At 31.0% G+C, this 21,943-nt stretch overlaps 2 protein-coding genes across 3 annotated transcripts; both read left to right on the top strand.

The window, feature by feature from the left end:
* Positions 1-9,628: 9,628 nt before the first annotated feature.
* On the top strand, positions 9,629-14,659 carry LOC123917461 (zinc finger CCCH domain-containing protein 30-like). Of its 2 annotated transcripts, none has more exons than XM_045969188.1 (2): positions 9,629-10,893; positions 11,816-14,659. In XM_045969188.1, exon 2 carries the CDS (start codon positions 11,827-11,829, stop codon positions 14,017-14,019), a length of 2,193 nt encoding a protein of 730 aa, XP_045825144.1. In that variant the 5' UTR covers positions 9,629-10,893; positions 11,816-11,826; the 3' UTR covers positions 14,020-14,659. The 2 variants fall into 2 exon arrangements, with proteins under 2 accessions (XP_045825144.1, XP_045825143.1); XM_045969187.1 differs by having other exon boundaries at positions 9,652-10,134.
* A 1,081-nt stretch (positions 14,660-15,740) lies between these two features.
* LOC123917460 (replication factor A protein 1-like) lies at positions 15,741-18,415 on the top strand. Its single transcript, XM_045969186.1, has 9 exons — positions 15,741-15,935; positions 16,051-16,318; positions 16,417-16,513; positions 16,612-16,733; positions 16,877-16,961; positions 17,124-17,411; positions 17,550-17,667; positions 17,745-17,933; positions 18,048-18,415. The coding sequence occupies exons 1-9, from the start codon at positions 15,762-15,764 to the stop codon at positions 18,291-18,293; spliced, it is 1,587 nt and encodes a 528-aa protein (XP_045825142.1). The 5' UTR covers positions 15,741-15,761; the 3' UTR covers positions 18,294-18,415.
* The last annotated feature ends 3,528 nt before the right edge of the window (positions 18,416-21,943 follow it).

Below are 21,943 nucleotides of genomic sequence, written 5' to 3'. Positions count from 1 at the left end.
TATGTTCTTTTCTTGGTAACTCTTTATGAGGCTTTCAGAGACTTATTATGAAGTTTCTTAACTATATTTATTGATGATGCTTTCCCTAGTTTTGGTTTTAATAACTTCCGTTATGGGAACTGTGTTTTTCACTTAGATCAAGGTCGGCTTTTGGCTTTGTCTGATTGTCCTGAATATTTTAACTTGTTTTGGCCGCGACCTTGGGGGTTGATCGTCCAATGCTGTTTTCCTAAATGAGTATGTTATCTTGCATTATTGTGCTTAGTTTCCGTTGTTGGATTAGATAATCTTTTTGACTTGTACTTGCGGAAATAGAAAAAATTAAATTATTATATGAATATATCACCATGGCAAGTTAACAATGTTGATGCCTGTTTATTATCTTCTTTCATTGTTACTTTTGCAGACTATTAGTTTAGCAATGATTTTCTAATTATATATTCATGTGAAAAGATGGCTTTAAAATGAGGTGAAATTTGGGTTACCGGATAAGCATTCTAGTGGATTCTTCAAGTTTCTTTTGTAAACAAGTTGTGGTTAATCAAGGTTTGTTATATTATTTTGCTTTGATGTTGATCACTTGCATTATTATGGCACTGTGAAGTTGAAACTTAATTGATCAGTAATATACATAGATCTCACCTGAGTTTTCTCAAGGTTGATGTTATTTTGATGTGGACCACTTGCATGCATTGCTATGGTGCTGTAAAGTTGAAATTCAATTGATCAGTAATGCTCATGTTTGATAAGTATATTGAAAACAATTCAAATTTCTAATTGGTTATAGATTCTCACCCTGTGATTTTTCGCAATGAATCTTATAATATCTTCTTCTCTACTCGGTAAAGAAAAACAAAGTTGTCTTTCCTTTTTTTCATCACTTTCTTATCTTAGTTACAAGCTACTTCAAAAAAAATCTTATAGTCATGGCAAAAGTTTACTGAAAGAAGGAAGATATATTGCTGAGGCAATTATTAGGAATCTAAATAGCCATATATGTAACCATTCTATTGGAGAATCAGTGATATAACTTAGAGTATGTCCTTGAGCCAATGAAACCTTATGATGTCAAAAGTGTTCTCTTTCCAAGAAGACTTGGTATTTTGTTTCAATTCCCAGTAATGCTCATGTTTGATAAGTACTATATTGAAAAGAATTCTAATTTCTAATTGGTTATAGATTCTCACTCTATGTGATTTTTCTCAGTGAATCTTATAATATTTTCTTCTCTACTTGATAATGAAAAACAAAGTTGTGCCTTCCTTTTTTCATCACTTTCTTATCTTAGTTACAAGCTCCTTCAAAATTCTTATAGTCATGGCAAAAGTTTACTGAAAGATTATTAGGAATCTAAATAGCCATATATATAACCATTCTATTAGAGTATGTTCTTGAGCCATATGAAACCATGTGCTGATTTGAAAAACTGAGGTCAGCTCCTTCCTCTAATCAGAAGCAATATAAAGTACCTGTCTTTGAACTTCAGATTGATTTTTCTTTGTTCTTCTATGTAAATATTTGCTTAATTTATTTAGTCCTTTCACGTTTTCTTCTTAATTCAATCACACTTCTAAGTAAATCCTCCAACTATATACTAGTATTTGTGTTACAAGTACAACCTTGTTCTGAAGGCATGCAAGTTATTTTACTAACTAAGCATTGAAATGTTCTTTCTTATTCTCTGCCTATTTTTCAGTTTTCTTTTTGCCCCCTCTCTAACTTTTGTATTTTTTTATGTTAGTGTTTGTTTCACAGCTTATTTTGAACCATATAGTACTCTTATTTATATACTTAGTTAAAATCTAAAAATATTTGACAAAAAATTGGCAGAGTATGTTTTCAACTATTGTTGCTTGTAAGCTTTGTCATCATAAAACAATTTGAAGTTTGGAGTACTAGCTAATTCATGGTTTTAATAGCTTATATTGTTGGTTTATCTCTTCTACTACAGATTTTATAAATTTTGACTTACATGATTGTATTCATGTTACATTATGGAATGAGTTTATTATAAAATAAGTTCATATTATTCTTCAAGAGTATTATTACATAGTGGTTATATAGATATACTTCGAGATTAAGGAGATGCAAAAAGACTTGACTACGAAATGTAGGAATACTAATGCATTCCTTTTATAAAAAAAAAAATGAGAAATGATGTTCGTAAGGAGTTGATTCATACCTCGCAAGAACGTAGGTTCAACTTCTGCTATCAGTCTTAGGACTTGTTACTTGTTAGTGGACAATTAATATGTAGGTACTTTTGTAGGTGTTTTTTGAGTCTTGAGTCTTTTGTTAACCCTAATGAATTTTTGGAATCAAACTCGCTTAAACTTTTTTCCCATAGAAAAGAAAAGGAAGAAAATGATGTTTGTGTTTGACAGAAAACATGTCTATGTGGTGAATGCCCAATTATATTATTGTGCATTTCTTTTGTAGCGAAACTGTTTGTAATACTAAGCAATTTTCTTGTTGGATTGATGCAAATGGAAATTTGATGTTTAGGAAAAGATCATTTCCAAATGGAAAAATACAATTGGTAAGTCACTTACAAAGATAATATCTTAGCAATTATATTCTACTTTATTCTATAGTGTTTTAGCATATAGTTAGAATGGCCACTATATTATTAATAGTCTTTGCAACTACTATTTTGGAATCCTAACACAAATGTTAAAAGAAAAATAAACTCTTCTCGCTTGACTTTCCTTGTGTTATCGACTAGGTGTGGAGATGGTCATTGAACCTAAACGTTTTCGTGTAGAGTCAAATGTTTTTAATAATCTATAGATTATGATTGATTAACGGTGTAAAAATTCCTTAAAAAAAACAGTATAAAAAAAAATATCCACAGCAATAAAAGAACCTAAAAAAGACATGTGGCACTCTTTAGAGCTTTAGATTTGATCCGAATCCAATGGACTGGAAAGGATGAAAAACACCATACAAACGACAAGGAATCTGTTCTCATGTTTTCATATAGCCTAACCAGTTTCTACAAAAATATAGGTCATGATAGAAATTTGAAGGGCCAAGTGTATGGTGAAGGTGATAGATACATTAATAGACCACACTACATGTGTGTAGATATATTGTCCAGATGCATACCTTGCATCATCAACCTAATAACTCATCAAATTATGAAGGTCTTTTATTTCTTTTTTTCTTTTTTCTTTTTTGCATCATCATCTTTATTCTTGCTATAAAATTTAGTTACAACAATCCGTAAGTTAAGCTCGAAATTCAAAAACTTCAACTGTAATCTTGAATTCGTTTCATAGTATGCAATAAGTCTCAATACCTCACCAATGTCCACATTAAAATTATTGTTTTCATAATCCACGACAAACAAGTACTAATCTGAGGTTTAGTCAAAAAAATACTAATCTGAGGTTGATAAAAAAGTTATTGGTAAATAATACCATAATAATTTGCTCATATATATGCAATATGAACTCAATGTGTGATTGTTCAAATTGAACTATTGCCGAGTCGAAATTTATATATAGTCAAGACATTTATATTTATATAATTAATGATTATACTAGTCAACAAAAATTTATAATTATAGATAAATTTATATCTGGACCATTTGTAAAGTTTGCGGTCAGATGATTAATTTGAAATTGATATAAAATATTATTTATTTTTTTGACCAAAATATAAAAAATTATTCAAATATTATTCATCGGTCACAATTTCATCAGACTTTTGTCTATTTTTGAATACTCTTTTTCAACAGTGAGATATACAAACAATTATGTCATTTGGAAGCACTAAATAGATTAAGACATTAAGGATAATAATGGAGTCATATAAGTGGGGGGGTGTATAGCCCCACAGTGGAATAGAACCCCTTAGAGGAAACTAAAATGGGATAGTCCAAAAACATTAAGGTCGTTTTCCAATGTCATTGAGATGCTTCTTCCATTCACGAGCCCACAAACAAACCTCACCCAGATAGAGTCATGGAAAAACCAGGTTATATTGCGAAGACGAATCGTTTAGAAAAATCTTATCTAAAATATGATTTGCATAGTTATTTGTTAAATTTTACTATTGTTTTTATGGAATTTGTGATTATTAGACAGGGTGATTTAACATATGTAGAATTCAAAAATTGAACCATGACTGCAATTATTATATGTATTGAGTTCGAACCCTGGTACTCTCACTTATTTAATATATATGTACCAGAGTTCGAACTCAATCTCTACATATTACATGCAATATTCCTACCACTGAGTTGTACTCATTAGGACATTTTTTTTTTAATTAATTCAATTATGTTTCAAGTACTAAAAAAATTCATTTATATTATAGAAAATACTAGTAGAAATAAAATAATAGCATTTATTCCAAATTCTAGATAGTGACACAATTATTATGTTTTGTCTATCTCTTTATAATTATTATTATTATACTATTAAGCATGATTCATTCATTAGTGCTTTCTCGTTTTCGTTTTCCCGCCTGCAAAGAGTGAAAGATGCTTATTTTGGCGGTATTATAAGATGCAAATACAGTGTATTATTCTTTTCTTCATGCGTCGTTTTCATTCAATTTAATTGCTTCCAAGTCTATGAATGAGACTTAGCTTTTAATAATGTTATACTTAAGCATTACTAATAGCTTTTATTAATTTAGTATAAAATAGTATTAAGATATACTAAGTGAAGTTATTATTCATTTTAATTATAAAGTCGTTATCTCGTTTGTGTTTTTTTAGAATAAAACAGTAACCATTATCATTCATGTTGAGTTCATTACATAATAAGCCATGAATTAAAATGGCTCTTCTTGATTACTACAATCTATCAATTTTATGGGAAATTCACCCAACTTAATTTCCATTATAAAAATACTAGTGGCCAGACATGCACGTTCCGTGCCCGTTCGTGTGATCCATTTTTTCTATTATGCTAAGTTATATATATATATTTATGAAATTTGTTGAAGTGTAGTTGATTTTGGAAGTTAAAGAAAAATGTAGTTGGTTTTGAAAGTTATTAGGGTTTGAATAAAAAAATGTTTAGGGTATTTTGGTGTTTTAAAAAAAAAACTACACCAAAATAATGTTTTGTCTTTATATATAGATATAGGTTACTGAAAGTAATTTTAAGTAATATCACGTATATAATTTATTGTTGTGAAAATAAAATAAAATAGCTTAAACGAAAAAATAGCCGGTAAAAAGAAAGATTAACTTAAAATAAAATATTCTTAAAAATAGTTTTTTCGTTAGTCAGTAGCTAAAAATTTCACTGAATATAAGTAGAGTGTCTGGAGTTTAAATCAAGACTCTTGCATATATAATGCAATGTCTTTATCATTTTTTTCTTTTATTAGCTAAATGATAAATATTTCAGAACAAACATAATTAAAAAAAAATAAAAATTATCACATCATTTAATAATATTTTATTATTTTTTTTACTTTAAATTGTGTGTGCGCCCAAATGTTTATTATTTGAAGTTGTGTCCAAGTATTCTTTCCTTAAACTAGTAAAAACTATAAAAAATTTAAGTAAAAACATTCTATTTTTATTTTAACTAGAACTGTCAAATGGGCTGACCCGACCTAGTCTTGTGGGCCAGCCTATATATGGACTAGTCTGACCCAGCCCAATTTTTATTGGGCTATATATTTATGAGCCCGACCCTTATGGGCTAATGGGATAGCCCGGCCCATTTTATTTTATTTTTTACTAATTTATTCGATCTTTTTTACATGATTTTTTCCCTATATAATTGTATGCAAGTGTAAATAATTTTTACATCAGCACTAAATATCAATTAAACTCGAGTTTAATTCTTATAAAAGAAATTAAATCAAATTAATAAATTATAAACTTAATTTTTTTAAAAGTTTTAGGTAAGTATGACCCTTTTATTATGCTTACACATTTAATTATATTAATTTTTTATAATAACTTTTCAATTAGATAATAATTTGTTTATGTGTTTTAATTAATATTATTTTTACAAAAATGACATAATTTTTTCGTTAATGGGCTGGCCCGAAGCCCAATGGGATAGCCCGCCCCAGCCAATTTTCATTTGGGCATGGGCAAAAAAGGTACAGTTTCATTTGGGCTAGGATTTTTTAGGCCCAAGCTTGTAGGCTAATGGTCCGGCCTATTTTTGACATCTCTAATTTTAACTACTTATTTAAAAGGCTAACGGATCAATCATAATTCAAAATACAATGCATCAACATTCATGAATTACTTACTCAACTAATTGAACTCTCCCAACAATAGAAAGTAGAGAAGCCTTCTATGCTGACAATTTTGCCTTCAACGTGTCAGTATATAAAGTTGAAAGTGAAATGATTTAGGTTTTTCTTTAAATATAGGAACAACAAGGTATATGAAAGGAAGAGAGCCTAAATGAAAGCCCAACAAATTAGCTGTGAAATTTAACCTAGATTGAGAGATAGCCCTACCGTAAAGATGTTAATAAGAGAAAGTTGGCCACGGATGCTTAGAATAATTTTTGTAAACATATCTCTCGAGGGGATTTGGGTATGAGGTCTTTAGTTAGGATTAATGAAGCTTCCGACCTTAAATTATCTTGGAATCTTTTTAGTTCTACTGAACATTGGGGTATAGTTATGAGTAGTAGAATTTTAAAACATGATAAGTTAATTAAGCATCATATTTTCTTTTTGTGGAGTGGTTTAAAGGTTTGTGTAAGCCAAGTGTTATCTAATTGTACTTGACAGTTTGGTGTTGGTGACAAGATTAATTCCTGATTAGATTCTTGGTGTTATACTCTCTTACTTTGGTTTTGCAAATCTCTAAGATGTTCATTATTCTTTAAAGGCTAAGGTTTCATATTTTATTTTTTATGGCCACTGGTCCATTCCACTTGAGCTGCAACTTATTTCCCCGCAACTTTATCAGCTTTTGCACCGAATTATTATCCCTTTTGAAGTTTTTATCATTTGTTCCGGAAACCCTCTAACACTGGGACCTTGTCGTTAAAGGATGTTTTCCAATTCATTGTTCCCTTATGTCAGAGCTTGTTTTGGGCAATAACAAGTTTGTCCACTGATGATAAGATAATGCAAAGAGTTTGCTCAATAGTGCTCTCATTTATTCTTTGAATGTTATTATGGAGCCAACATCTTGACATGGTTCTTTTCCTTAATCAACATTGCTCCATCTTTCAGTTCAATATTTGATTTATTTCCGGTTAGTGTGATAGAGGTTGAAATTCTGAATATAACTGATGTTGATGTTTTCATAATTAATTCTATTTGGTTTGCTATAAATCAAGCAAGATACAAATAACTTCTTATCCTTTGAAGAACTTTAGTGTCATTATTTCTAGAGTCTTAATATCTGAAAGAGATTTTTTTTGTGCTTAAAGCTTGTAATGTTTCCATTCATCTTCCTAAGGCTCATTTAATCAATAGAGTTCATTTGTCAATCTTCAATCTCTTCTTTAATTAAGTGCAATATTGATGGTGTTTCAAATGATAATCTTGACATTTCTTCTTATGAAGGCATGTTCAAAGACTTTAAAGCCTCATGCATTGGTTGTTTTGTTGTCAACTTAAGGGTTAACTCGTGTTTACATATCGACTTGAATGGTGTAATGTTTTGTTGTCACGTATTTATATTTTGTTATTTAATCAAATCAATGAAATCATTATTTTAATCGTCAAAATAAGGATGAATATTACGTACCTTATACTTTTAAACAATAACATATATCATTATTATAATTTTAAATATATTTAAAGTATCGATCCAAAACGGACCCTTAAGTTGTCAAAAAAGGATTTTTTTTTTGTGCTTAAAGCTTGTAATGTTTCCATTCATCTTCCTAAGGCTCATTTAATCAATAGAGTTCATTTGTCAATCTCCAATCTCTTCCTTAATTAAGTGCAATACTGATGGTGTTTCAAATGATACTCTTAACCTTTCTTCTTATGAAGGCATGTTCAGAGACTTTAAAGTCTCATGCCTTGATTGTTTTGTTGTCAACTTAAGGGTTAACTCTTGTTTACATATCAACTTGAATGATGTAATATTTTGTTGTCACGTATTTATATTTTGTTATTTAATCAAATCAATAAATCATTCTTTTAATCGTCAAAATAAGGATGAATATTACCTTATACTTTTAAACAATAACATATATCATTATTATAATTTTAAATATATTTAAAGTACCGATCCAAGATGAACAATTTGTAGAGATAATTCATATTATTTTTTTCCAAATATTTACAAGATAATCCAAATATCTTTTAATCATCTAACATTTTTTTTTCACAATAACATTTCGTTTTGCAAACCAAACATCTCTAAATCATTTCAATTCCAATATTTCTTTTCGAAAACCAAATCAAACATCTTTTAAAACAAATTAGATGAGTCATAAGAAAATAAACCAAATTAGATATTTTATTTTTTTCTTTGAAGAGTACTTATTATTTAATATTTTATCTAATAATAACTATTTTTTTTGGTTACAATAGAGCTAGAGAGGATCGAACCTATGACCTCCTGCATACTACCCAAATCCCTCATCACTAGACCAAACCTAGTGACAAAAAGGAATAATAACTATTTTTAAAAGAAATAATAAGCACTCTTTCTCTTACGGTAAATAAAGGTAACTTATTAATTTTTTTTTAAAAAATAGAAAAAGAAGAGAAGATAACTTATAGGAGTATATTTAATATTTTATCAAATAATCAGTATTGTTTAAAGGAAACAATAATTTTTTTCTTTTACAGTAAATAACTTAACAAATAACTTATTAATATTTTTTTTGGTAAAATAAAAAAAGAAAAGAAGATAACTTATAGTCTATGAAGCCCTGATACGTGACACAATACCGATACGATACGACTCCGATACGGTGATACGAGAAAATTTTCAACTATACAATACATCCGGGGATACGGTATTTAAAAATTAAATATATAAATGCATAATATATAAACATAACTAAAATCGATAATGATAAAAATTAACATTTAAATTACTCAAAATAAGAAAACAAAAAGGGGGGTGAGAACTTAACTGGTTAAGCTAGTTGAGCTGAGGGTTAAGGAGTTGGAGGTTCAGAGTTCAAGTCATGACAATGAGAAAAACTAATAAAGACATAGTTGGTAACATCATACTCTAACATTCAATACTTAAGAGAAAATATGAATTATATCAGTCACCTCTCCTACGTTTCTATCATCAAAGAACATTAGTTGCCCAATACTTTTTCGATTGATACGCGTATCAGAGAAGTATCCGACAAGTATCAATATTTTCGATCGATATTTTATTTTAAAAAATAATATTAATTGCCGATACTTCTCCGATACGTATATCAAAAAATATCAAATGAGTATCGATATCGAGTACATATCAGACACGATTCTTTGCCATTTTTGAAGTATCGAGACTTCACAGCTTATAGTAAATCTTAAAATAAACCGATTTTTACAAAAAAAAATAAAAATAAAACAGATAACTTTTCTAATTTTTCTTATTAATTAGGCAAAAATACCGTAATTAATTATAGTGATGCATCTTACCTTTTTCTACACTTGATTTGACTCCACAAGTGACCACTAGCTTTTAACCTTAAGCTCCAAATTTCATCCATATGCTACTTTGTAATTGGCGGATTCCAAATCCAAAATTTCACTCCACTTAATTCTCTCTCAATAAAATCCGCCACAGTCAACCGGTTGAACCCACCTTCAATCTTTCTTCAATCCTATCCACCCCACTTTTCTCTCTTACCTGCTCTCCCGGTTCCCCATGGACCCACTCTCTAACACTTCATTTCAACTTCATTTAGCGTTCATTTCAGTATCATTTCATTTCACTCCAAAACTTTTTTAAATTCACTCTAAATTCGTTTCTTTTTCATTTTCATTTCATTTCAATTCAATTTCAAAAACGTTACTTCTCTCTCTCTGAAAAAATGCTTCCTCGTTTCTATCAATGGAAGCTCTGAACTGAACAACCAGATCTCGTTTTCTTCTTCGGATTCATTCTTCATCATTCTCCATTTTTCATTCAGATTGATGAATTAATTTTCATTTTCCACTCGTTTTTTCAACTTCATTGAATTTTCAACCCGATCTTCATCATAACCACTCGTAATCGCGGTGAGTCTTCACTCTTCAATTCAACCGATCGAGTTTCTTACTCGATCTGAAAACTTTTAGTTCCAATTATCATCATTCATTATAGCATTTTACACTAATTTTATACTTTGAATTATATTCGTATTGCTATTGCATCGTGTTGATAATTTTTTTTGCAAATTTCTGTATTAATTTAATGATGATAACAATAATAATTTAGTTAAAATATAGTAGAGATAGAAATGAAGGAAAATTATATTTAAAATGAAAAACATGATCAGTGTTATGTAAGATTTTGAAGTGAATTTGTGCTTTTGTTTTTATTTCTTTAATTCTTTAATTAATAAAAGGATTTTTTAGTTTTTTTTTTATGTTTTTACTTTGATTCTGTGATTTTTTCTGATTGTGTAGATTCTTGATATATACAAGAGATGCGATTTTTGCTTCGTTAAAATGGGAATAAGAGAATCATGCTTATTTGTTTTCTTTTACTTTTTTAATTTTTGTTTTTTTTTTTTTATATTTCTATTGACGAGGTAGTAACTTTAATTATTCTTTGTGATATGATTCCGGATTTTATTCAGATCTATTTCTTTGCGTAAAGAATCATGTGTCTTGTGTGTGTTTATGCGATTTTATTGGAATATTAGCCTAACTCTTTATATATTTAGTTCTTTTTACGCTATTGACTGTGCGTGTGTGACTCTGTTCTTATTTGGTTCACAACTTTTTAGTTTTGTTTGGGAAATTAAATGGTGTTTAACTTTACGTATTCTTGAGGTATGATTAATGGTGGAAAAACTTCCACTAACTTGTGTTTGTTTTCTTTTTATCATGTTTTGATGTATATATAATTTGTTTAGGTTTATAGTATATCATTTTAGTCCTTCAATTATAAATGTTTTTAGTTTTAGTCCTTGTAGTGACCCAATATAATCATACCACATGGTGTCATGTGGCCCAATAAGCTGAAGTTAGGATTAGAAGTAATGTTTTTTTAATTTGCTGGGACTAAATCCAAACAAAAAAATATTATATTGTAGGGACTAAAATCATATTTAAACTATTTGTTTATAATGTTTTAGAGTGTATTATTTTTCATTTTAATTTTGTGATTGTGTTTCAATTTCATAATATCTATGTGATTTTTTACTTGTAATGTTCATGCTAAGGTACTGCTATTTTTAGATACTTACTCTTGCATAGTTTTTCATCTCATCTATAAAAAGGGTATGCTTGTCTTGTTGTGTTATGCAATAACTTTCCTTTTCTTTTTTTGGTAAGTTGTAATTGTGTAAAAGAAACTGTACACTGTAATTTCAGTTGTACTTGATTATCCTAATCCTGGTAATGTGGTGTGATTGTGTGAGCGAAGGTGTTCAATTTTAATTTCATGACATGGGGTATTTGATATATCTTACTTTTTTGGCCGTGAGATTATGTTTAAGTTTAAATTATTTTATATGTGTAGCATGTTTTTGAAAAAAAATCTAAGAGGTACTTATAGTATGTGACATCTGTAAATATATTGTTGGATACCCAGCTAGCGGTTTAAACTTTAGACTCATCCTTTTGTTTTTGTTTTGCTTTACTTTCGTTAGATTTAACCAACTTTTTGTTTACTTTCGTTAGATTTAACCAACTTTTTGTTTGTTGATTTCATTTTTGATTACGTACTAATTTAATGATCATTATTGTGCAGCTAATTGAAGGATGTGCGGTGGTCCTGACAAATCAAAATCTCTTTCAACTTCGTCATCTCCATCATCGTCATCATCATCTGCTGTAGAAGTTTCAAACAACGTCAAAGACATGAAAAATCTAACTGTTCGTACTGATGATTCTTTTTCCAGCTTACTTGAATTTGCTTCTAACAATGATTTTGAAGAATTTAAGGTAGCTTTAGATAGTGATGCTTCTCTTATTAACGAAGTTGGCCTCTGGTATGTCCGTCAAAATGGATCTAAACAAATTGTTCTTGAGCACAGAACCCCGCTAATGGTGGCTGCTTCCTATGGGAGTATTGATATTCTAAAGCTTATACTCTCATGTCCAGAGGCTGATGTTAATTTCTCCTGTGGGACAGATAAAGGCACTGCTCTTCACTGTGCTGCTTCAGGGGGTTCTGTTAATGCGGTTGATGCTGTGAAACTGCTTTTATCAGCTGGCGCTGATATCAATTGTGTGGATGCTAATGGAAACCGTCCAGTTGATGTTATTGTTGTTCCTCCTAAGCTTGGTGGTGTGAAAACAATTCTTGAAGAACTTCTCTCAGACAGTGCTTCTGATGGGTCTGTTGATGATTGTTCTCTTCCAGCATCTGTTAATTCATCAAGTCCTCGTTCAGCTGCCCCTTTTTCATCAAATGAAAACGGGTCTCCATCCTCTCCTGGGGCTACTCCCAAGTTTACCGACACAGCTGCCAATTTTACATCAGAAAAGAAAGAGTATCCAATTGATCCATCACTTCCTGATATAAAAAACAGCATATATGCTACAGATGAATTCCGCATGTTTTCGTTCAAGGTTCGTCCCTGTTCTCGGGCATACTCTCATGATTGGACCGAGTGTCCTTTTGTTCATCCTGGAGAGAATGCTCGAAGGAGAGACCCCAGAAAATTTCATTACAGCTGTGTGCCATGCCCTGATTTTAGAAAAGGGGCTTGTAGACGTGGGGATATGTGTGAATATGCTCATGGAGTATTTGAGTGCTGGCTGCACCCAGCTCAGTATAGGACAAGGCTCTGCAAAGATGGTACTAGTTGTAACCGAAGGGTGTGCTTTTTTGCTCACATAACTGAAGAGCTTCGTCCGTTGTATGTGTCCACTGGATCTGCTGTTCCTTCACCTCGATCAGCTGCTTCTGCTGCTAATGTCATGGACATGGCTGCTGCAATGAGTCTTTTTCCTAGTTCACCATCATCAATCTCGTCCATGTCTCCATCTCCCTTTGCACAGCCATTATCTCCATCTGCTAATGGCATGTCTCACTCAAATAATGCTTGGCCACAGCCAAATGTGCCTGCTCTTCATTTACCAGGAAGCAATGTTCAAACTAGTCGTTTGAGATCTTCTCTTAGTGCCCGTGATATGCCACTTGACGACTTCAACAATATGTTGCAAGACTTTGATGGTCAACAGCACATACTAAATGACTTGAGCTGTTTCTCACAGCCCCGTCCTGGTGCTATTTCAGTGGGTCGATCTGGTCGGTCTAAAGCACTAACTCCATCAAATCTCGAAGATCTATTTTGTGCTGAAATTTCATCTTCTCCTCGGTATTCCGACCCAGCAGCAGCTTCTGTATTTTCTCCAACACACAAATCTGCTGTCTTCAACCAGTTTCAACAGCTCCAAAGTTCTTTATCACCTATTAATACAAATGTCATGTCTCCTAAGAATGTCGAGCATCCTCTATTCCACCAGGCTTCATATGGTGTCTCTTCTCCCGGAAGGATGTCACCAAGAAGTATGGAACCCCTCTCTCCAATGAGTTCTCGATTGTCAGCATTTGCTCAGCGTGAGATGCAGCAGCAACAGATGCGGAGCCTTAGTTCAAGAGAACTTGGTGCTAACAATCCTGTCTCGGCTGTTGGGTCCCCTGGTAACTCCTGGTCCAAGTGGGGATCCCCTACTGGAAAAGCAGATTGGTCGGTGAATGGACATGAGTTTGGACGTTCACCAAGATCCACCTCTTTTGAGCATGGAAACAATGGGCAGGAGCCTGATCTATCTTGGGTTCATTCCCTTGTCAAGGAATCCCCGCCTGAGATAAAAGAGAAGCTGGCAGCTTCTGGTCCAATTGCATCTACTGATCCGAATTCCAATCCTCAAGTGGAGTCTATTGATCATTCAGTTTTAGGAGCTTGGCTCGAGCAAATGCAGCTGGATCAACTTGTAGTCTAGTCATATTTGACCCTTTTGCTACATCTTGCTGTGATAGATATTTAATTTAATTTCTTCAGGTACATATTCTTTTGGTGAATTCGAGCCCCCCGAATCATGGAAGGATGGCTGCAAAGTTCCTGAAGGATAATTGTTTTTTATTTATTCACTTTAATTTTTGTCATTCATTATTCTATATTTTACCTAAAAGCTTCAGAGAGTGGGATAAAGAACTCTTTCTCTCTGAGCTTGTTAATGTTATCCAGTAGAAAAGAAAAGAAAATCCTGTCGAGGTTCGGTATTCTTCCAAAACAGGACTCTTTCTCATTTTACTCCAACCCCCTCTATCAAAGAAAGCTGAATGGTTTTTATAAATCAACAAAACCAGTATAGCTTCATTTGTTTATAAGTTCCTTTTCCTGCAAGTGTATAAGATTCTGTCATCAAATTTATGTTGCATATGTAGGAAATTGAACCGAGTTTCTTATTGAGGAATTAGTGGTGATCTGAGCTATTGAATATTTATTGCAAGCAGATATTTTAGAATACAGTGAAGTTTACTTTGTTCTTATGTTGTATAAGCTGAGTTGTACCAATTGTTTTCAATTCAAAACTGTGTTGTACTGATTATTTTCCAATTCAAAGCTACTGTTATTCATAATTCGAATCCACGTTTATTATTATTTTTTTCATTTTTGTTATAGATGACCCTAGAAGACATTTTATTGCAGTTTTGTGTGGTATGATGCCTTTTGTGGGCTAAACTGAAGTGAAATTAATTTGAAGTAATGGTTAATTTGTTGGTTCATCTTTAGAATTGGTCTATCTAGTCCTTGAAGCTTAGTAATTGTACCAATATGATTAAGAATTTTCTAATTGTTGAGTATAAAGCAAACTTAGATACTTAATTTGCAATCAAATCAACTTGAAATTGATATCTAGACTATAGAATTCGTCACAAGTTGTTTTTTGTACAACCTTGGAAGTTTGGATACTTAATTTGTGATCCACTACTACTACTACAAGATTTTATTTTGCCACCTTACCAATTTTCTACAGCATCTATAAAATTATCAAAATATCGGTTGTCATTTACTTAAGTAATAGACGTTATGAAAATGAGAAATGAGAAATTTGAAGAAAGTCTTTTACTTAAGTAATAGACGTTATGAAAATGAGAAATGAGAAATTTGAAGAAAAAAAACATTCTTTATACATCTATATACTTGACACAGGGTATACGTTTTTTTGCTACTGTAGATTGATATTAGGTATGCCACGTAGGATTATGTTTGGTGGGCCAAGGTGATTAAGTTTTTAGTGTGTGTGAGTAGTATTTGTAGGGTGTCTGAATAGAATACAATATATTGCATTTTATTTTTTTTTATTTTTTTTTATTTTTTTTTCCTGGAAGAGGTTGCGTAGGTCTAGGTTGCAGTTTTAGGGTTGCCAGTGTGTATTTTCGCTGAATCTGGTCGTCTTCCGTGAAGTTGTTCGTGGTTCGTCGAGTAGGTTTGTTTGGGTTGGGTTTATTTGGTGGAGGTGGAATCGTCTTCTCGTCAGAAGGTTTATCTGGGTAGGTTGATTTGGGGGAGGAGGGATTGGGTATTAAGTTTTTCCCCCCAAAGATGAATTCGTGATTTGAATTTTGAATTGTAGGGTATTTTCCCTCCTAATTGGATTTTTGTTGCCTATAAATTGGTGATTGTGGACAGTTGTTTCTTGTGTTCTGGTTACTAAAGGGTATAGTTAAGACCGAAGATATGGTGTTTTGCGAAAACAAGAAGTTGGATTGTAAGTTTGAAGATGTTGCTGATTTATTACCTGGGAAAGAAATTGGGGCTATTAAGGTTAGGGTTCTTCGTCTGTGGAAAGTACCTGCTTTTATGAATCCAATGGAGTTCAATTCACTTGAGATGGTTCTATGTGATGGGAAGGTATGTATTTGTTTTCTATTTAATTTAATTTAATATAATATAATTTTGTTGTGTTTGTTTTGTTGTTCATGTGTGTTGTTTGTATTGATTGAGTTGTTGGTTTATCTATTGATAGGGGGGGAAAATTCATGCTTCTGTTAGGAAGCAACTTATTAATATGTTTGATTCGAAGTTGGAAGAGGGCGGAGTGTATGAGATATCCTCTCTGTCTATTTTTCCCGAGAGTGGTTTGTATCGAACGACTCTTCATCGATACAAGCTTGGTTTTCAAAGTAAGACTGTAGTCAAACCTTCTCAGAGTTCTGATATATCGCAATATGGTTTTAGCTTCACAAACATTGATGAGATTTGTTCGTTTACTCATGATTATGAGTTTCTGGTTGGTAAGTGGTGGTGGATGGGTGTTAGTTTAAGGGTATATTTATTTTTAATGTTTTTTTTATGAGGTCTGTTGCTAATAATTTAGTCAGCTTAATTGCAGATGTTGTTGGCGTTATGACTGGGATATCTGCTGAGCGAGAGTATATAAGGGATGGCAAGATTACTAAGATGGTTAACATTGAGCTTACTGATCACACGTAAGTTTGTTTGATATGTGTTGTTTAGCTTGGTGATTTTTTTTGTAGTTCTGGTGTGGTTGTTTATATGTTATTTATTTTTTGTTGATTTTATGCAGTGGTAAGTGTGAATGTGCTTTGTTTGGTGACTATGTTGATGATTTAAATAAGAAGATGGGGAAATTGACTTCTGGGTTGCCCATTGTTGCTGTTCAATTTGCAAAGGTGAAGATGTTTAGAGGTATTTTGCTGTGTTTGACTGAGTTATTGTTAGGTTGATTATTATTAATTTTTGATTTTTGATTGTAATTTGTTATTTTTAATTTTTAATTTATATCTGTGATTTCTAATTTATAGTTTATGATGATATTTGATTTATTGCAGACAAGGCATCTATTCAAAATGTTTTACATGCTACTAGGATTTTTGTTAATGCTGATATTCCAGAGCTCGAATCATTTAAGAGCAGGTATGTGTGTGTTATGTTTAGTTGTTTGCATTGATGCTGTGATTGTATGTTTTTGGTTATTAGTTCTTTTGATGTTTTTGTTTATTAGTTGTTTTGATTTGGTTTAGTTTAGTTTTGTTTGATGTTTTTTGGGTTTGGTTGTTGGTGGTTGTTTGTATTCAGTATTGCGGTGCATGGTATTGAGAGCGATACTATTGTTCCATTGATTGGTAGTCAGCCAAGACCTTCTCTTGAAGAAGAATTTCTTCAGATGCATCCCAAAAAAACGGTGGCTCAGTTGAATGTTTTGGTTGAGGATGGTGTTTTTGCTGTTTGTGGTGAAGTTGTTGGTGTAGTAGATAGTCAGAATTGGTGGTATCCTGCGTGCAAATGTCACAAAGCTGTAGTTCCTGATTCAGGTTCTTACTTCTGTAGTTCTTGTGACAGACATGTTTTCCAAGTTATACCAAGGTAATGTAATTTGTTTTTTTGAGTTTTTTTTTATTTTTTTTATATATTGTTATGATTTTATGTTGCTGTAGTTTATATTCTAAGTTGGATATTTATTGTGAGTGTAGTTGTTGATGGTAGTTGATTTTTTATTTGCAGGTTTAGGGTAAAGTTTGAAATTGTGGATGGTGAATCATCTTGCATTGTAGTTGTGTTTGATTCTGAAATGAGCTATATTCTTGAAAAATCATGTGCATTTTTTGTTGCTCAATCAAAGGTAAAGTATGGAATTAATTTTGTGTTTGATCTTTGGCTTGGTTTTTTATGGCTTCTTATTGTTTGGTGATATTACAGGCTAGAAATGGTGGACCACATCCTATTGAGTTTGATGGTTTGATTGGGAAGAAAATGTTGTTTGCTGTTGCAGTGTCTGGTAAGCAGTCTTCTATGGGTGATGGTTCATATAGGGTAAGAAGAATTTGTATGGACCCTGTTATTATTGAGAAGTTCTGTTCTCAAGGAGGTTTTTGTACTCCAACAAAGGTTTGTTTGTGAGTTTTGTTTGAATGCTGTGGATTTCGTTTTAGTTGTCTTAGTTTTTTGGTTGATTGTTTTGGCTGTTTAGATTGAGTGTTTTTTTTTTTATTATTATATTAGGTGATGTCTCCTGTTGTTGATTTCGAATCCGAAAGCTTGAGTGATGATAATGTTGCTGATGATGATTCTGAGGCTCTCCAATTTGTTGACAATCTTATAGTTACTCCACCTACTTCAAGTGTTGACATTGATGATGAAAGTGATGGTCCGTTTGTTGTTAAGAGGAATCTCTCCAAAGCATTTGATGGAGCTGCTAAGCCTAAGCGTAGTATTCGTCTAAAAAAAGTCAAAATTGAGAAGGATTGATGTGTAATCATGTTTGAGAAATAGTAGGGTTGTTTGTTTGTATGTTGAACCTATTGTATATATATCAACGTATCAATAAGTCCTACAAATGTTAGTTGTTGTGTTTAATATGTCTATGTTTATATTGTTTATTTATATCTATGTTTGTTTGTGTAAGATGTGTAAGATGTAAGATATGTAAGATGCAAGATATGTAAGATATATATTAAGTTTAATGGAAATAAGTTCCAGTATTGTGTATATATCAATAAGAATTATATTCATGTCAAGTATTCATGTCAACTATATTGGTGTTGTATAGATATTTGAATTGAATTTGAATTTGAAAATTTGAGTTGAATTTTGATTGTTGAATTGAATTTTATTTGATTTGGTTTGAATTTTTAATTTTTTGTTCCTTTATTACAATATGTTATTGTAATATATATGATGTTGTTTTCAAATAATAAACTGGAATTGAGCAATTGAAAAGAAAAAAAAAATTTGTGGTATCCTTCAGTCATTTTGGTTTATGGCATGAGTTGATAAATTGAGTGAAATATGGTTTCACATGGAATTATCTGTTGGGTCTGGTTATGGGTCTCCTCTATTGTTTTGTGTGTTCCATTTTTGGTTTATTTTTGATTTATTTTGTTTGTTATGTAGCTCAGTATCAATATATCAGATCCATTTATCACTATCTATAACAATGTCAATATGTATTTCAGGTTATGAGTATCAATTTATCTATTGGTTTGTAGTTTTTTGGTTGTGTTATTCCATTAATTAGTTAATTAATTTTAGTTGTTCCTTGTGGTCTTTTTATATGCAATTATTTGGTGCTTTTCTTTATGTTGCCTTCGAAATGTATTAATTAATTTATAATATATTAATATTTGTAGTTATTTTGATTTTTTATTTTGTCTAATAATTGGATAATAAGGTATATATATTTTTTTGGCGGAGTGATAATCTTGTGTTTGGTTGGAAGTAAATCATTGTTTTGATGTATTGTGTTTGGCTGTGTTTAAATGTTTGTGTGTTTTTTTATTTTATTTTATTTTATTTTTTTTTATTTTTTTTTTTTTTTTTTTAGTGCATTGATAATTATATATGTTGATACTATTTTTTTGTTAATTATTTGTTCATTATATTATATATATATATATATATATATATATATATATATATATATATATATATATATATATATATATATATATATATATATATATATAACTATGTATATTTGACACAAAGAATACAGATTTTGGACACTTTAGATTTCATTCACATATGTGACATCAAGTTAAAATGTGGGGCCCAAATACTATACTTTGACTTTTTTTTTTGTGTGTCTTTTATTTATATATTCAATCCCAATTGATGGAGGTTTAAGTGATCTTTGTTTTTTGCTTTTATCTTTAGTAGTATTTAGGAATTTTATGATTTTTGTTCTATTATTATTATTATTCTATTTGTTATAGATTTTATATTTTATATTTTATGTTTTATATTATATGAATTTGTATTGAAAATTTGTACCTATTTATTGGTGGTGCTCATTCTTTATTGTATTATTGTGGAAAAAAATAGTATAGATAAGTTTGTTGATATTTTAATGAAGAATGGTTTAATTTTAGTCAAGAGATTGTTGTTTGGGAATGTTATTTTTTATTTTGTAGTTTAATTTAATTTTAAAATATTTGAAGAATGATTTGTGTTAAAGGTGTGGGTTTGTGTTTTGTTATTAGGGGGTGTGTTGTTTTTGTTGTGGGCTTAATTAGTAATTTTGGAGAGAATGGTTCGTTTTTTTTTTCGGCCCATTGTTGTTTCATTTTGTTTTTGGTGTGAAGGGTTTTTTTTTTTTCGGCCTATTGTTGATTTATTTTGTTGTTTGTTTGAGTGGTTATTTTTTTTTTTTTGGGCCCATTGTTGATTTATTTTATTGGTCGTGTGATTTATTAGTTACTGTGGAGCTTTGGAAGATTTTGTTTTACGTTGACTATAGTCTATTTTTATTTTTTGGCTCAATTTCATTATTTCAGTTAATGTTTTCCCTCCTAAATGCAAATTTAAAGTTAATTATTGTCATACTATTTTGCCTATTTATAGTGGTATTGCTCTGTTCTATAGCATACACCTAAGTCAATTGTTATTTGCATGCATAGCTAGAGATGGAATTCAATCGAAATCATTTTTCAAGGAGATTGCATGAGTTTGTCGCTGGGCTTCCGGTAAGAAAGTTAGCTGATTTGTTTGATTCACATTTTGATGGTGTTGCTGTTGTAGTTGTTTCCTTCGATTCTGTTGTTGAGGGAGTTGATATGTGGTTTAATGATGATGAATCAAAGAATATGGCAAGGTTTGTTTTCCTTTTTGTTAGTTAATTTTTTTAAATTTTACTTAATTTATATTGATATTGTAGACAGTTGTTGAAAGTTTTTTAAGTATCTGCATGGAGATAATTTTTTTTTTCTTTGTTTTGTGATAGATTTAGGTTGAAGCTTAAGGTGAAGCATGGTGATGAGATGGCTGTGTTTGCAATTTTCGATGAAGATGTTAAAAAATTAGCAGTAGAGACATGTCCTATTTTGCTGTCCATGGTATTTGTGGTTGTTTGGCTGTGTTTTTGTTGATTTTTTTTTTAATTTTTTCTGCTAATGATCTGTTTAAATGCTTGCAGAATGAAAGCTGCTCTTTATATCCAGCTGAATTGGAGTCTATTTGTGGTGGTTTTTACCTTTGTAAGGTTAAACAGAGGGATGATGCTGATTTTGATAATTTACCTTCATTCCAAGTCACTTCATTGTGCAATGATTCTGATGTTGTTACTATGTTTGATGAAGAATATCTATCCCAAGTTGATAATAATGTTAGTAGCTTTTATCTAATTTTGTTGTGTTTGTTATTGTGTTTTTGGATTATTTTTTTGGTGCTTATTTTTTTGGCGTAGCAGATTGCATGTGGGAAAAGTTCATTGTCAAATTTTATTAATGATAGCAAGGTTGGTAAGTCTTCTTTGTTTGAAGGGAACGTGGATTCCAAGAATGATGGTCTTGGTATTGTTTCCATGCAAATTGTTGATGAAGAAGTTAGTATCAATTTTTATTTATTTTTTGCGGGTTTTAGTTGATATGTTGGAATTTAGTTTTTTATTTTTTATTTATTTATTTATTTTTATTTTATTTTTTGTTTTGTAGGTGAGTTCTTCAAACAAGTTTATTTCTCAGAAGCTGAATTTGAGTCCTGTAATGTTTGATGCTCCTGTTGATTTTGAGAGAAAAAAAAATAGGAATGGAAGATCAATGGTTGTTGAGAAATTTATGTGTGCTAGGAGGAAAATATCTGCTAAAAGAAAGCTGGAATTTGATGATGATGTTGTTGATGCCGTGTACAAGAACAAGATTTCTAAGATTTGTGAATTTGATGACAAATAAGCTGGTGTGTTTTTTGTGGATGTGGTTGTTAGCTGTTCTTGGCTTGCTGTGTTTGAAGATAAATGGATGTTGTTCTGTTAGTAGGATGTTTTGTATCCAGATCTTAGTTTTAGTTTGTGTAAAATATGTGTAAAATATGTTGTTATGTTGTGTTGTGGTTAAGTTTTAATTGTATTTCTGGTATTTTTAACTAGTGATCACTTGTGTAATGTACTATGTATTATGTACTAT

The sequence above is a fragment of the Trifolium pratense genome, linkage group LG3, assembly GCF_020283565.1.
Source record: "Trifolium pratense cultivar HEN17-A07 linkage group LG3, ARS_RC_1.1, whole genome shotgun sequence".
Lineage (NCBI taxonomy): Eukaryota > Viridiplantae > Streptophyta > Magnoliopsida > Fabales > Fabaceae > Trifolium > Trifolium pratense.
Note: the sequence above shows the minus strand (reverse complement) of the source record. Positions and strands in the feature narration are given on the sequence as shown.

Coding starts and splice junctions, on each gene's coding strand:
- LOC123917461 (XM_045969188.1), top strand. CDS start 11,827: ATGTGCGGTGGTCCTGACAAATCAAAATCTCTTTCAACTTCGTCATCT.
- LOC123917460 (XM_045969186.1), top strand. CDS start 15,762: ATGGTGTTTTGCGAAAACAAGAAGTTGGATTGTAAGTTTGAAGATGTT. Junction 15,936..16,050: donor TGGTTCTATGTGATGGGAAG/GTATGTATTTGT, acceptor ATCTATTGATAG/GGGGGGAAAATTCATGCTTC. Junction 16,319..16,416: donor TGATTATGAGTTTCTGGTTG/GTAAGTGGTGGT, acceptor GCTTAATTGCAG/ATGTTGTTGGCGTTATGACT.